Here is a 16,952-nt window from a genome sequence, read left to right as displayed (position 1 = left end):
TTTCAAAAGCTTCATTTAAATAACAGGCTATGAATTCATAACTCAATATCTAAAAGGAAAGACCACAGAGAGGTTTTAAAAACTAAACTTCTGTATAAACAATTACAAATGACCGTAGTTTAAAAAAGACAAAAGAGGAAAAACAAAAATTATTTAAGACCAATAAATACAGCTACAGAGAATTTACTCAGATTAGATTAAAAAAAAAATATATATATATATATATATATATATATATATACCTCTCCAGAAAAAAGGGGTAAATATTTACAGATGAACATAAAACAGTAGCATATATAAAGGAAAATAAAAACGGTAAAGACAAAAGAAAAGGCTTGGAGTGCAAAGCAATGTTTAAACCAAAAAGAACAATAAATAAGACAGAATCCCACAAGTTAGCTAGCTATATAATGCTAGAGGCAGAAAAAAAGCAGGACTCCTAAATTTCCTTTTCACTTCTATTTTCTCTGTCCAAGAAAATATTGCTCTGAATGAATAACTCAAGAGTGATAGATGCATGATATTTTCCGGATTAAAAGTTTTATTTGCAATTTAAACAAGGCTATTTCTTAAAGAACATTTCTTAACAAACGGCTACAAACAAAAATCTTTTCATATTCCATGACTATACATATTAGTAAAGCAGAGAGCAATCAATGATTCAAAACAGAGATAAACCACCAAGCTTCTTATCACTGCTTTATCTGAATCTTATAAAATTCAAATGGGAAGAGTGGCATAGCATTATAAAAATTGTCTGAAAAAATAGTACCAATTTCCAAAGAGTTTGTAAAAATCATTAATAATCACAGCAAGGTCAGCACACACAAACAAACCAAGGAAAAACATGTAAACCAATAAAGATCACCAAGTTGCTTAAACTCACAAAGAAATACAATCAAAAATCACATTACAACAAACTGCAAAAAGTTTTAAGCTTGGTAATATTTATTTCACCAAGATTGTGAAGACATCTTGGGGGGAAGATGCATACATGTTGGTGAGAATATAAAATGATACCATTTTTGAGTTTAAACCATGGACTCACTGCAAAGAAATTTACCTTAAGGATATAAGTACTTGCAAAAGGACACCAAGACAAATGTGTGATATTTGTTTAGAGCACTGTTTCCAGTAGCAATAACTGGAAGCACCCTAAAACATGTATCTGAGTGGGCTGTTTATCATGGTATGATCATAAAATGAAAGACAACCAATAAGAGAATCAATTTCATCTCCACACCAATATGGAAAATTCCAAAGTATGTTAAATGCAAAAAGAATAATATGAAGTATGTTCTCATTTGTATTTTTTAAAGGGTGAGTATAACATGAAAACAATTTTTTAAAGAATATATGATATTTTTAATTGTAGGTAAGAGAGTCTGAGGATGTGTGTGACGTGAAAAACAGGAGAAATTTATAAGGGATATTTGCCATCTCTAGGCTGTTTAGCATCCAAAACTATTCCAATCTGGAGAGAATTTCAAGAAATAAACAAATACTCCCTTCCCCATCTTTCTCATATTACATGTGCAAGGTCTAAGATCAATTAGGTCCTCATGTTCTGGACACTGAATCCCAGGTAGTAAGAACAAGGTACAGATGAGTCAAGGAATTATTCAGAGAGATCTCCAGCAGAGCTTAAAGTTTATGAATCCAGTCAACAATATTTAGTCATGGTGGTAGTACCTGGGACAGCAAATATCTAAGCAGCAATGTCCTCAGCTGGGGGTGCTCTTCTTTATAACCTCTTGACTATGATCTGCTTCTCTTAGCTTCTGACAGTCTTCAAAGCCTGGTTCTCTGTGAGCTAATTTTTTTTTTTTAGAAGTCTCTTCTAATTAAGTTAATAAGAGTTACTTTTTGTCATGTGCAATCAAGAACCTTGACTTCTTTTATTTTCCTATAGTTTTTTTTATAAGTGAGGGTTGGTGAAATCATACTTTTTGTGTGTGTTCCCTTTAATATGTGAACTTTACTGTAATTTCTTATCTAGCACTGTGGGCAACATTGAGACAGGCAGGAGAATAAACAATCTATTTAAAAGAAAATATCACAGCATTTTTTTCAAGGAGCAGGGGTAAGTTCTCTCAAAGAACTTGAATATTACTTAGGGAAACATTCAGCATGACTGCCCCTCCCACTTCCTCCTCTCTCCTCCCAAGGATTTCATGCCCACAATTGGCTCACTGCCTTCTAAGTTTGATACAATGGAAAGGCGGAAAAAAGCAAGAAAACAGCACTTTCCAAAGGGAAATGGGAAAATTTAACTGTGGATACTTGGAAAGTTGAGACTGAGAACTTGAACGAGAGCAGAGAGTAATACTCTCAAAACTTAAAAATAGTATAACATTTTAAAAGTTTGAAACAAAAAATTCAATAAAGCCTTGCAGCTTTGTCCAAAGGAAAAAAAAAATACTAGAATTCAAACCTTCTAATTTTTTACCTTATTTCAAATAATTTCAGATATATATATATATATATGAATTAGTTGTGAGAATAAACAGTCTTATTAAGTAAGTCTTTACTTTCCTCATTCCATGGAATAGTCCTAAATAAGCTTCTAACATGTAAAAAATTTTCATTTTACTGGCATAATCTGTCTGGTGTAACTATTTTAGAACTCTGGAGTCTATTCAAAAGTTTGCAGTTTTCAGGAGACGGCCTAGACAGTAAATCACAATTAATTTCAATTTCAACTCCTGGTGTGGCAGTAGTTAGCCACCCATTGTCCCCTCCCAGCAGGCAGCCACACATGTATTCCTAGAGCAGTCTGATGCAGCTTGTGGGACTCCATCCTCCAAATATTAGAGATCTGTGTCTTGATCCTTGACGGCTGCTTCTGATTATGATTATGGATGTGCACACACAAGCAGGCTGCCATTGCTGCAATCCCCAACAACAGAAATGGCTTCCAGGGGATTTAAAGATCCACAGCCTATTTTCTTTTCCCTTTTCTTTGTCCAGGAGCCAGGCATTTAAGAAGTATGACATCCATGCATAGGATGAATTAAGTCTTTCAATGTGAACATTAGTCTTCAACTCCTTTGGGTAAATAGCCAAAGAGGTGTACTGCTTGATTACAGAAATTATGTGTAGCTTTGTAAGAAACCACAATCTTCCCACAGTAGCTATCTTATACCGTGTGCTGTGGCCTTTTCATATACTGCCATACTGAATAGGAACAGAGTTTCTGTGTGCTACATGCTGGATAATTCTACCTATGTAACATTCTGGAAAAGCTGAAATTGTGGAGACCATAAAAACATCAGTGGTTGCCAGAGGCTGGGGACAGAGACGGATGAACAGGCAAAACACAGACTACTTTTAGGGCAGGGAAACTGCTCTGTATGTTACTACAGTAGTGGATGTATACTTACACAATCTGCACAAATCCACAGACTGCACAATACCAAGAGTGAGCCGTAACATAAACTATATTCTCTGCATAATGATGAGTCAGTGTTGGTTCATCAACTTAACAAATGCACCACTCTGGTTGAGGACACTGATAATGAGGAAGCTATGCACATAGAGTAGGGGGTATACAAGAAATCTCTGTACTTTCTGCTCAATACAGCTGTGAACATAACATGGCTCTTAAAAAAAAAAAAATCCACTCCACAGCTAATGATATGCTAAGATAAAAGACAAAGTTTTTTCTTCTGAAGTAAATGACAAAGCAGGAGGCCTACTTTTGCCACTTCTATTCAAACAAAGTATTGAATGTTCCCAGAGTAATTAAGCAAGAAGGAAAAACGCATTCAAATCGGAAAGAAGTACAATTACCTGTTTCCAGATGACATGATCTTATACAAAGAAAATTCTTAAGATGCCACACACAAACATACAAAAAAAACCTGTTAGAATAAATTCAGCAAAGTAGCAGCATACAAAATTAACATGCAAAAATCAGATGCATTTTTATATAATAATAAACAATCCAAAAAGGGAAATTAAGAAAACAATGCTATTTATGATAGCACCAAAAAGGATAAAATACCTAGGAATTATCTTAACCAAGGAGGTGAAATACTTATACATAGAAAGCTAAAAAATACTGCTGAAGAAAATCAAAGACCTAAATAAATAGAAAGATATCCCATATTCCTGGATTAGAAGACTTTATATTATTAAGGTTTCAATACCACATTATGCAATTCCTATCAAAATTGCAACAACTTTTTGCCTGAATAAAAACTTCCATCCTAAAACTCAGGGACTCTCATAGGACTCTAAGTAGCCAAATTAACCTTGAAATAGAAGAGCAATGTTGTAGGACTCAATTCCCGATTTCAAAATGTGCTTTGTACAATGCTACAATCGGCAATCCACTCCAGTATTCTCGGCTGGAGAAGTCCATGGACAGAGGAGCCTGGTGAGCTACAGTCCATGGGGCTGCAAAAGAGTCGGACACAACTGAGCACACACGCAACAATGTATGGTACTGGCATAAAGACAGACATATACCAATGGAATAGACTAGAGAGCACAAAAATAAAACTGTGCATATATGGTCAAATGATTTTGACTAGTGTGCTAAAACCACTCAATAGGGAAAGGAGAGGCTTTTCAACAAATGGTGATGGGAAAGGAAAGCTGGATATCCACTTGCCAAAGCACTAAGTTGGACCTTTATCTTTTATCATATACAAAAATTAACTCAAAATGGATCAAAGACTACACCAAAGACCTAAAACTATAAAATTCTTAAAGGGAAAGATAGGAAAAATTCATGACATTGAATTTAGCAATGATTTCTTGGATTCAACACCAAAGATACAGGCAACAAAAAAAGATAATACTGAACTGCATCAAAATTTGAAACTTTTATGTATCAAAGAACAATATCAACATAGTAAGAAGGCAATCGATAGGATGGAAAAAAATATTTGCAAATCACATTATCTAGTAAATGATTAACATCCATCATATATAGAACTCAAAAACAAAAAATCCAATTCATAAACTAGCAAAGGGCTCAAACAGACATATTGCCAAAGAAGATAAACAAATGGTGACTAAGCACATGAAAAGATGCTCAGCATCATTTATCATTAGAGAAATGCAAATCAAAACCACAATGGGATATCACTTTATAACCATTAGGAGAGCTGTTATCCAAAAAACCCCAAACAAACAAAATAAAAAACCCCGGAAAATATCAAGTGTTGGCAGTGAGGGTTTGGAGAAGTTGCAACACTTGTGCATTGCTGGTAGGAATGTAAAATGAGACAGACACTGTAGAAAACAGTATGATAGAGCCTCAGAAAAAGCAAGCATAGAATGATCATCTGACCCAGCAATCCCACTTCTGAGTTAGTTAGAAGTAGAGACTCAAATAGATACTGGGACACCCATGTTCATATTAACGTTATCTACAATAGTCAATATGTGGAAGTAACCCAGGTGTCAACCGACAGAGGAATAGATAAACAGAATGTGGTATATACATATAATAGAAGGACACATGCCACAACATGGGTGAAACGAAGTAAAATAAGTCACAAAAAGATAAATATTATATGTTTCCACTTATATAAGGTACCCAGAATGGTCAAATACATAGAAAATATAACAGTGGTTCAGGGGCTGGAATTCGGGGGGAATGGGAAGTTACTATTTAAACAGTACAACGTTTCAGTATGGATAAAACAGTTTTAGAGATGGACAGTGGTGATAAGTATACAAGAATGTGAATATACTTCATGCTACTAAACTGGACAGTTAAAAAAAGTTTAAATGATAATACCCTATATATATACCATTAAAAAAAAAAATACTCATCTCCCATCACTCTTCATCTTCAAACGCATGTTTTTTCCCCAAAAGTAACTACCCTCAAGTATTAGAATTCTTTTTCCTGGTATTTAAGTCAGCATTTCTATATAAGACAAATAACAATGCTTCTTGTAGATTTATCAATTACCTACATATTTTATGCCTTGGTAGAGAAGACTAACAAAACCAGTAGTATCCCCAACACACGCTTCACTTCTCTTAATTTCCCTTAAACATCACAACTTTGGGTTAAATCAACAGATGTTAAAATTGCTTCTTGATTCTAATTCACCAAATTTCCTAAGAATCTTCTTATATTTTCTCCCAGATAATCTTATTTCATTATCCACCTATAGCGTTCTTCCCGAAAGCCTTCCGTCCTACTGCTCTAATCAGAACTGGCTGCTCTTTAGCTTTGTGGCACTGTTGTCACCCTGGGACTTGACTGTGGTTTCTGAGTTGGATTCTCTGTTTGTCAAAGCCTTTTTCTTTTCTTTCACAGTTTCTCTCCCTGTTTTCCTAGGGTACATCTTCTAGTAATCGCCTAAGAAATGTTACAAGGACAAATTTTTTTTTTGTTCAGTCCATTGAGTGTCTTTTTTTCCTACTCTTGCACCTCATTGATGGTTTGGCTGGATATAGAATTCCAGGTTGACTGCAGAACATCTGAAGTGCTGTTCCTCAATCTTCCATCTTTAATTCTACTACTGAGAAGTTAGATGCTACTGACATTTCTCAGTTCAGTTCAGTTCAATCGCTCAGTCATGTCCGACTCTTTGTGACCCCACGAACTGTAGCACGCCAGGCCTCCCTGTCCATCACCAACTCCCCGAGTCCACCCAAACCCATGTCCACTGAGTTGGTGATGCCATCCAACCATCTTGTCCTCTGTCGTCCCCTTCTCCTCCTGCCCTCTATCTTTCTCAGCAGCAGGGTCTTTTCCAAGGAGTCAGCTCTTCATATCAGGTGGCCAAAATATTGCAGTTTCAGCTTCAACATCAGTCCTTCCAATGAACACCCAGGACTGATCTCCTTTAGGATGGACTGGTTGGATCTCCTTGCAGTCCAAGGGACTCTCAAGACTCTTCAACACCACAGTTCAAAAGCATCAATTCTTCAATGCTCAGCTTTCTTTATAGTCCAACTCTCACATCCATACATGACCACTGGAAAAGCCACATTCCTAATCCTTTCTAAATGACCCTGAAAGCTTTTGAGAAATTCTCATTCTTCTTAATATATTTTTTTTAACTTCTTAATAATTTGCCTGGTATTGACCTGTTTTCACTTACTGTGCTTGGCACGATGTAGGTCTTTTCAATCTAGATACTCAAATCCTTGAGAAATGTTCTAGTATGATACTAGAAAAGACTTTCCTAGATGATTTCCCACACTGAGTGGGGAACAACACTGTGTATCAACAGGCTAAATGAGCAGGAGTTTCTAGTTTTTGTCCTCTGATATACAAGATTTTACGGTTATTAAGCAAATCAGCTTTGGAATCTGACAGACCTGGACTCAGTCCTCAGCCTGTTCTTACCAGCTGTGGCACTTGGGGAAGTTAGCTTCTTTTAAACCATCTATGAAATGGAGATAGGTTTACTGTAGCAATTTAGTAAGAGAACACATGCAAACTGCTTATACAACAGTAACACATATATATAAATGCAAGTAAACATCATACTAAAATATCAATAATTGGATTGGTACAGATAATTTAATCATTGTCAAATCCATCATGGCTCTGCAATTTGTAAAGAATAAAGACTAATGAAAGAAGTAGGAGGAGTCTCTGGGGACAGGGTTTTCTTCTGGGGTGAAAAAATGTTTCGGAACTTGACAGAGGTGGTGGTTATAAAATATTGGAAAACACTAAATGTCCCTGAACTGTACACTCTGAAGTGGGCAATTTCATGTTATATGATTTACATCTGAATAAAGAAAAAAAGGAAGCAAGAAACAGAGGCAATGAGGGAAGAAGTCAAAAGTTGTTGGAAAGGGAGAAGGGAATTGATATCCTCCTAAATTATTTTTGAAGCTTTCCTATAAATAATCTCTTTTCAACCTTTTTAAACTGAATAACCAATAATGGTAATGTTGAGAAAACAAACATGTCCTTTTTTTTTAATTGAAAATTAACATAAGGTTGATTGAGAGATCATTATATGATTAAGAGAAAAATATTTGAAAAGTTTCTTCAGGAAGAAAATGCATAAAACACGAAAAGGGAAGACGGACTTTTGAATCTGCAATATGGCTGCTTATACACGGGTGAAAAAGCTGATCTTTCCAATAAAAGAGGAGGAAGTACTGTATTTCCTAATGACAGACAAAGAGGAAAATATTGTTATATACAACTTTTTCATTTCAAAATTTCCAAAATTGTGCTCCATGGAGCACTGTTGAGAGAAATCTTATTTACTATACTACAAAAGAAAAGAAAGAGATAAAGGGGAAAGGAAGGAGGGGAAGAGAAAGGGAAAGAAATGAAAAAAAAATAAGGAAAGGAACATATTAGAATTTCATTCCTAGGAGAATTACAATGCATAATAGCACATTAAAGGTTCTTCAGTAAGAAAGCCAGTTCACCTCTATTAAACTTACACTTCTATGATTTATTACATACAGAACAATTCTCAAACTATGTCTGCTAAACCTATGAAGCATCATCAATTTGTTAAAGATTGCCTAGATTTATACAGGTAACATATAAATTATTAACAGATAACTTCAATATTAACCTGAGAAATAAGATTAATATACATATCAAAGAACAATAAATCACCCAAATAAAACACTGCTTCCTATTATCAGCTGGTTACAGCAAGAATTTTAGAGGCAAGAAAGAAAGGAGAGAGAAGGCAGTATTAAGATGAAGAAAAAACGATCTGCGAAGAGCTAGTTTTTCCATTTCCATTCTATGAAATGACCCTGTCTTGCCCTGTCAATTCTAACTGCTTATTAAAGAAAACACCTGCAGTAAAGATAGTAAAAAAAAAAAATTCAACTTAGTTCACTTTTCCTCTGCTCTTATTCTTTACATTAATTCCTGATCCCAGGAGGTAACCTCAAAAGGAGAAGTTAAATATTTGAATACCTCAAGTAAAAAATCTTACATTGCTGTAATGAATTATATCCATAAACAGTTAATACTTTAAGCATGAAGGTATCTGGAATATGAGTTTTACTCAAAGCAGTAATGTACAACAACAAAGTCTGAATTCTGCACAATATTTCTTGTTTAGGGGGGAAAAATCATAGGAATCATAGGAAACACATGGGCTTAAAGAGGAAAAGGTAATTTTAAATACTGTTTAGATATCCCAGTTTCTAAATCCCAAAGTTTACTGTTAAAAGAAAAGATATAAGAAAATAAAGACATTTTTTCACTGAGGTGTTACCATCTTTGAACCAAAAAAAAAAAAAATCACTACCAATTAGTACTAGTGTCTCCAACATCATGAGAAATGCTGGACTGGATGAAGCACAAGCTGGAGTCAAGACTGCTGGGAGAAATATCAATAACCTCAGATATGCAGATGACACCACCCTTATGGCAGAAAGCAAAGAAGAACTAAAGAGCCTCTTGATGAAAATGAAAGAGGAGAGTGAAAAAGTTGGCTTAAAACTCAACTTTCAGAAAACTAAGATTATGGCATCTGGTCCCATCACTTCATGGCAAACAGATGGGAAAACAATGGAAACAGTGACATACTATTTTGGGGGGTTCCAAAATCACTGCAGATGGTGACTGCAGCCATGAAATTAAAAGATGCTTGCTTCTTGGAAGAAAAGTTATGACCAACCTAGACAGCATATTAAAAAGTAGAGACATTACTTTGCCAACAAAGTTCCACCCAGTTAAAGCTGTGGTTTTTCCAGTAGTCATGTATGGATGTGAGAGTTGGACTATAAAGAAAGCTGAGCACCAAAGAATTGATGCTTTTAAACTGTGGTGTTGGAGAAGACTCTTGAGAGTCCCTTGGACTGCAAGAAGATCTAACCAGTCCATCCTAAAGGAGATCCGTCCTGGGTGTTCATTGGAAGGACTGATGTTGAAGCTGAAACTCCAATACTTTGGCCACCTGATATGAAGAGCTGACTCCTTGGAAAAGACCCTGATGCTGGGAAAGATTGAGGGCAGGAGAAGGGGATGACAGAGGACGAGATGGTTGGATGGTATCACCAACTCAATGGACATGTGCTTGAGCAAACTCCGGGAGTTGGTGATGGACAGCGAGGCCTGGCGTGCTGCAGTTCATGGGGTCGCAAAGAGTCGGACACGACCGAGCGACTGAACTGAACTCCAATATCGTGCAAGCCATTCAAGGAAATCAATTATCTAGGTACTAGAGAAGGTCATTTTCATGGAGAGGTTAATCACAACACACAAACTACTTAAGAATTATTCATTTTCATTTTAGCTCATAGGAAAAGATACATCTTCCTTCATGATCACTGTTCACCCTTTCTCATAAACTAAGGGGGAGGGGTAAACTGATAACAGCAAAGCATTACTGGCCATTTATCCATCAAACAAAAAAAAAAAGGAAAAAAAAAGAAAAAAAAAAAGAAAACAAGTACAGCATAGTTATTATCTTCAGTTGATGATTCTTCATTTTCATGTGCTATAACCATTATTCACTAGGGTGACAAGACCAGTTGGTGACAAGATCAGTTGGCTAAAGTAACTAACAACTATCAGTTGGCTAACCTTTTTCTAAGAGTGACATCTGAAAAATTTTAAAGCTAGATAAAATAAACTAGATACATTAAAGGAGACAGAATAAACCTCAACCGCTGTTCCTGATTACAAGCCAAATGTATACGAATCTTAATTCAGAGGCATAAAGGCAGAGGTTTCTGAAGTCAGAAGATGACAGATCAAAATACTTCCCAGCACAGTATTTTCTTGATGGAGTTATTATAACTTAACATTGTATAGGAGGCAGTGACTAAAACCATCCCAAATGAAAAGAAATGCAAGAAGGTTGTCTGAGAAGGTCTTACAAATAGCTAAGGAAAGAGGAGAAGTGTAAAGCAAGGTACAAAGGGAAAGTTATATCCAACTGAACACAGAGTTTCACAGAATAGCAAAGAAAGATAAGGAGGGTTTCCTAAATGAACACTGCAAAGAAGTAGAGAAAAACAATAGAATAGGAAAGACTAGAGATTTCTTAAAGAAAATGGAGAGATCAAGGGAACATTTCAAACAAAGATGAGTACAATAAAGGACAGAAATGGCAAGGACAACAGAAGCAGAAGAGATTAAGAAGAGGTGGAAAGAATACACAGAACTATACCAAAAATGTCTTAATGATCTGGATACCCATGATGGTATGGACACTCACCCAGAGCCAGATATCCTAGAATGTGAAGTTAAGTGGGCCTAAGAAGCATTACTACAAACAAATTCCAGCAGAACTATTTCAAATCCTAAAAGATGATGCTGTTAAAGTGCTGCACTAAATATGACAGCAAATTTGGAAAACTCAGCATGGCCACAGGACTGGAAAAGAACAGTTTTCATTCCAACTGCAATCAAAGGCAATGCCAAAGAATGTTCAAACCATCATACAATTTTGCTCATTTCACATGCTAGTGAGGTTATGCTCAAAATCATTCAAGCTAGGCTTCAGTAGTATGTGAGCCAAGAAGTTCCAGATGTATAAGCTGGGTTTAGAAAAGGCAGAGGAACCAGAGATCAAATTGCCAACATTTGCTGGATCATAGAAAAAGCAAGAGAATTCCAGAAAAACATATACTTCTGATTCATTGACTACATTAAAGCCTTTGTGTGGATCACAACAAACTGCAGAAAGTTCTTAAAAAGATGGGAATACCAAAACACCTTACCTGTCTCCTGACAGGTTTACCTATTGTAAAGAAGGTAAGTCTGTTGTCAAGAAACAACCATTAGAATCTTATATGGAACAACAGGCTGGTTCAAAATTGGGAAAGGAGTATGACAAGGCTGTATATTGTTAATTTAACTTATATGCAGAGTATATATCATGCAAAACGCTGGACTGGATCAATCACAAACTAAAATCAAGTGTGCAGGGAGAAATATTAACAACCTCAGATGCAGCCACCCTAATGGCTGAAAACAAAGAGGAACTAAAGAGACTCTTGATGAGAGTAAAAGAGCTGGCTTAAAACTCAACATTCAAAAAACTAAAAGATTATTTGAAGATTTGTAACTTCTCTATTAACTTTTTGTTTTAGAAATAATAAAGAAACGAGGGGGAAAAAAAACAACTAAGATCATAGCATCTAGTCCCATCACTTCATGGCAAATAGAAAGGGAAAATGTGGAAGCAGTGACAGATTTTACTGTCTTGGGCTCCAAAATTACTATGGATGGTGTCTGCAGCCATGAAATTAAAAGATGCTTGCTCTTTGGAAGGAAAGCTATGAGAAACCTAAACAGTATATTCAAAAGCAAAGACACCATTTTGCTGAGAAAGGTCTGTGTAGTCAAAGCTGTGGTTTTCCAGTAGTCATGTATGGATGTGAGAGTTGGACCATAAAGAAGGTTGAGTGCCAAAGAACTGATGCTTTTGAACTGTGGTGTCGGAGAAGACTCTTGAGACTCCCTTGGACTTCAAGGAGATCAAACCAGTCAATCCTAAAGGAAATCAACCCTGAATATTCACTGGAAGTACTGATGCTGAAGCTGAAGCTCCAGTACTTGGCTACCTGACGTGAAGAATTGGCTCACTGGGAAAGACCCTGTTACTGCAAAAGACTGAAGCCAGGAGGAGAAGTGGGCAGAGGATGAGATATGGTTAAGTAGTATCACTGACTCACTGGGCATGAATTTGAACAAACTCTGCGAGATGGTGGACAGGGAAGCCTGGTATGCTGCAGTCCATGGGTCAAACATGTCATAGTGACAAAACAATACACCACCACCATCAAAGATCTGATGATCATATGTAAATCATATATACAGAACCAGAAACTGGATTTATCAGTAACCGGAAAGATGATCAATCAGCCTCAGTATTAATCCGCAGTCAGAAGAAACAAATTCACATTCAGAAGAGAAAAATGTAGAAATTAGCACATCAAATTAATTTACCAAAAGGATATTCTTACAGTGACTGGAAAATGTATCCTCTACTCAAGAGTATTCATACTCTTTTTATGTATGAGTATCAATCTGACTTGTTTGAATTAGTAGTTGGTTGAATGCAGAATTACAGTAATGTTAAGTAGATCGACTTTAGAAATGTTTCTTCTAGGCCACAAAGAGGCCTGATAAACACTCCTTCACCGTAGCAGCAAACATGTTTCATGACAGCACTGCTCGTTTCCAAGATTCTCCATCTCTAGAGTCAAAATTTACTTCTCTTAATCTTTTTTCTATCACTCACTATATTTCTGTAAATTGGTATTAACACTGACTAAGCCATATCAAGCTGCTGCTTCCATTCTTCCACTGTGTCCTGCCCAACTACTAGAAGGCAAACTCATTTCTGAATCGCAAGCTCTTAACTCATTCCTCTGACAGCTCATGTACCAACCACAAAGCAGTCTGGGAGTTTTTCTGTCAATACTGAAGTTTAATTCTGAACACAATATAAGCACTACAAAAACCCAACTGGGTACAACTCTATACTGCAAAAAATGTAAACAGACTTTGGTTCAAAGCAAATTGCTAAAAATTAACCACTGAAAAAAACAACTATGGTTGGCTCATATAAGAGTATATAGATAGTTTTAAATACTAAGATAACCATTTAAAAAGAATCCTATATCTGCATAATGCTTTACAAAGTGCTTTCCTGCCCATTATAACATTTAGTTCTCATAACCACCACATATTTAAACTGGAAGTCTCCAAAAAGGATACTTCTGAAAGAGAGTACAAGAAATGATAGAAAATTTAAACTTTTAAAGCCAATTATACTTCCTACTGACATTTTACAGTTTATTTATACACAAATTTTGTGTTCTGAAATTAGAAAACATGTTGACTATTTACAAAGCAGACACAAATTCCTTCTCTCATAAAATATACTATGTAAGCTTAGGTCATAATGTATTTAAGGTTATTTAAATGAGCCTTCAGAACTATTATTAAGATATGAATGATAATTCCTCTTAAAAATGATGCAAAATTGAAAAGCAGACACCTAGGCTTTGGTGTCTAACAAATTCCTTTCCAGATCCCCTGTGCTAAACACTTCTCCAGGTCCTTTGTGCATTTATGCCCCATTATAAATTGTTCTATGTAAAATTACATCATTTATGTATACCTTAGCATAAATAAATTTATGAATAAATCCACTCAAGGATTTTAAGGCTAATACCCAATTGTGAAATAAAAGACAAAAACCATAGTGCAATGGAACCCAGATATTAAACTGGTGAGGGGCATTTTATGGAGTCCATGAAATCATAACACATATACCTGATTATGTAAAAAGTCAGTTCTTATCTAATGAGTTTTATCCCACTGATGCTCAGTAGGTACATGGAGCAAAATAAAGAAAGCAGTTATAGATCATCAACATAATAAAAATAAACAACATCAAAAAGTACATCTTTTTCTGTGGTTTAGAAATTTTCCTAAATGAAAATACAACATGAATATACATCAATAATTGAAACAGAAAATTAAAAAGTTCTTACCTTACTACATCATCTATATTGTTCCTGTATACACCTTCAAGTCTTTCTGCAGGAAAGCCCATAGCAATAATGTTTGGATAAATATCTGAGTGCTTAAGTTAAGGAAATATGCAACAATGCAAACCACATGTACACACTTTAAAACATTAGCTTACTGAAATATACAATGCAAACTACATGTAAATGTTTTAAAACATTAGCTGATTATAAAAAGCTTTCCCCACTACAAACCATGTTAATAATAAGGCTGTCAAATGTATTTATTTATAAGCCATCATGTGTAATTAAGAAATACAGGTAAATACACTGATTCCAAAAAATACCAATGGCAACGCACTCCAGTATTCTGGCCTGGAAAATCCCATGGATGGAGGAGGCTGGTGGGCTACGGTCTATGGGGTCCCAAAGAGTCTGAAATGACTGAACAACTAACACACAAACAATCATACGACAGTGATTATTAAATCCTACCCAGTATGTTTAAAATGCATCTAAGGTAAAAGGTAACTTTCATATTTACATACTAAAATATTCAGACAAAATCCAAAAATCAAAATAAAAATGAAACAAGAAACAGCTGCATAATTTCTCCTTTTTCAGAGAAAAGTAGAAACAGTTAAGAGTTAGAAAATTAGATTTAAGAACAGGTTATTGCTCTAATCAGATGCATAAATTGGACAACTCAACCTTTTTAGACTTCAATTTCCTATTCTACATGGTGAGGAGGTTGAGAAAACCACAATGATCTATCTTAACCCTTGGTATTTATGATGATAATACTGAACTGAGGTATCAAAACTTAGCATGCCCATTCTATTAACTTATATACAACACCTGCATAAAACAAACTTCTATACTCAAGAAAAATTTATATAAAACTATAAAGCAGCACAGATAATCCACATATCTGTGGATTTTGTCCATCAGACTGGCTCTCATTCTTGAGCTCCATCAATTCTCTCTAATCTCATGATTTTCTGACACAGATGTTTCAAACCAGCCAATCTTAACTGCTTTAAACCACTCAAGACTATCTCCAAAGCTCTATGCTCATCTATTGGACCCATTTATCTTCCAAATACAATACAAAATTCATCAAATCCAGTGCCTTTTTAGAGATCTTTTTAATTTCTGCTGCATTAACATTAGTGAGCTTATTCCAGTATTATTTTCAATCCAAAATAACTACTTAAATTACTAAAACCTTTCATTTTGACATTGTAATTTAAGAAAAGATTACCTATTGACTATATGTTCTATATAATTATTAGTACTGCTTGGACAGATCTACAAAATATTTTGAGGAAAAAAATGTGCATAACAGAGTATATAGTATGCTACCTTCGTATAAAAGAAATACTTTATAAACTAATTTTTTACATGTATATTTGCCTGAATTGGAATGCTCCAACACACATACAGATAACTGAGAGACTAATAAAAATGGTTGCTTCATAGAGAAGTAGAGGGGAGGAGGCAAGCACACACTGAAACAAATCTGATTAAATATCAAATTGGTAACCAGGAGAAAGGATTTATTTCAAGGGTTATCTAGGCACTGTAATTTTACTGTATTTCTGGGCAGGAAGTTTTCTAAGAAAAAAGAGCTACAAAGAAATTTTAAACTTTTCCAGTAATTTCTAATGACATCAGTATTAGTATCTTCAAACTTTTTCTTTACATTATAGGAAAAATCAATGAAGTTATGTTAATGACTTGAAGGTTTGTGATTACTGTAAGAGAAAAGAGATAACATTATAAAATCAAGAAATCAAGTAATAACTGAAAATATTCACATGAACTCATCCTTGCAGACATTTATATTGTTTAGGTCTTTCCAAAGAAACAGCCTAAAAGTATGTCACCTGAGCAGTAGTAAACACTTCTAGAACCCTGATTTCATCCTTAATATCATACTATATTGCTGCTGCTGCTGCTGCTAAGTCGCTTCAGTCGTGTCCGACTCTGTGCGACCCCATCGACGGCAGCCCACCAGGCTCCGCCGTCCCTGGGATTCTCCAGGCAAGAACACTGGAGTGGGTTGCCATTTCCTTCTCCAGTGCATAAAAGTGAAAAGTGAAAGCGAAGTCGCTAAGTCGTGTCTGACTCCTAGCGACCCGATGGACTGCAGCCTACCAGGCTCCTCCGTCCATGGGATTTGCCAGGCAAGAATACTGGAGTGGGTTGCCAAAGGTATCAACTCCTTGAAAAAACAGTTGATGTCAGATCTGGGGCAGGGAAGATACAGGTAATGTTCTGTGCCAGAAAGCAAGGAAAGCATACATACATTAGTGGCCTATATCAAACACAGGAGCTAGCATGAAGCATGGCTAAATTTGTGACAAACTGAGCATCAGAGAAAAAATGTAAATGGTAGTAAATCAAAGAATCCTGAATAAAATAGAAATAAATCCCCAAGTCTATAAAGATACTCAATACAGAAAAAGTTACAACAAAAAATTATTTTCACTTTTAAGCTTTGATAAGTGTCTACTGGAATAGTTATTTTCTTTACTCTGAAATTG

The 16,952-nt window shown here is 35.5% G+C and overlaps 1 protein-coding gene across 2 annotated transcripts in view; it reads right to left on the bottom strand.

Annotated features, from left to right (window-relative positions):
- The window catches only part of PTEN (phosphatase and tensin homolog), a 101,213-nt gene that overhangs the window by 57,429 nt on the left and 26,832 nt on the right, over positions 1-16,952 (bottom strand). For both annotated transcript variants that reach the window (NM_001319898.1, XM_005225404.5), the window contains exon 2: positions 14,428-14,512. In NM_001319898.1, coding sequence (NP_001306827.1) covers positions 14,428-14,512 — 85 coding nt within the window. The remainder of the gene's footprint in view (positions 1-14,427; positions 14,513-16,952) is intronic.

The sequence above is a fragment of the Bos taurus genome, chromosome 26 (assembly GCF_002263795.3).
Source record: "Bos taurus isolate L1 Dominette 01449 registration number 42190680 breed Hereford chromosome 26, ARS-UCD2.0, whole genome shotgun sequence".
Lineage (NCBI taxonomy): Eukaryota > Metazoa > Chordata > Mammalia > Artiodactyla > Bovidae > Bos > Bos taurus.
This window is presented reverse-complemented; position numbering and strand designations above follow the sequence as displayed.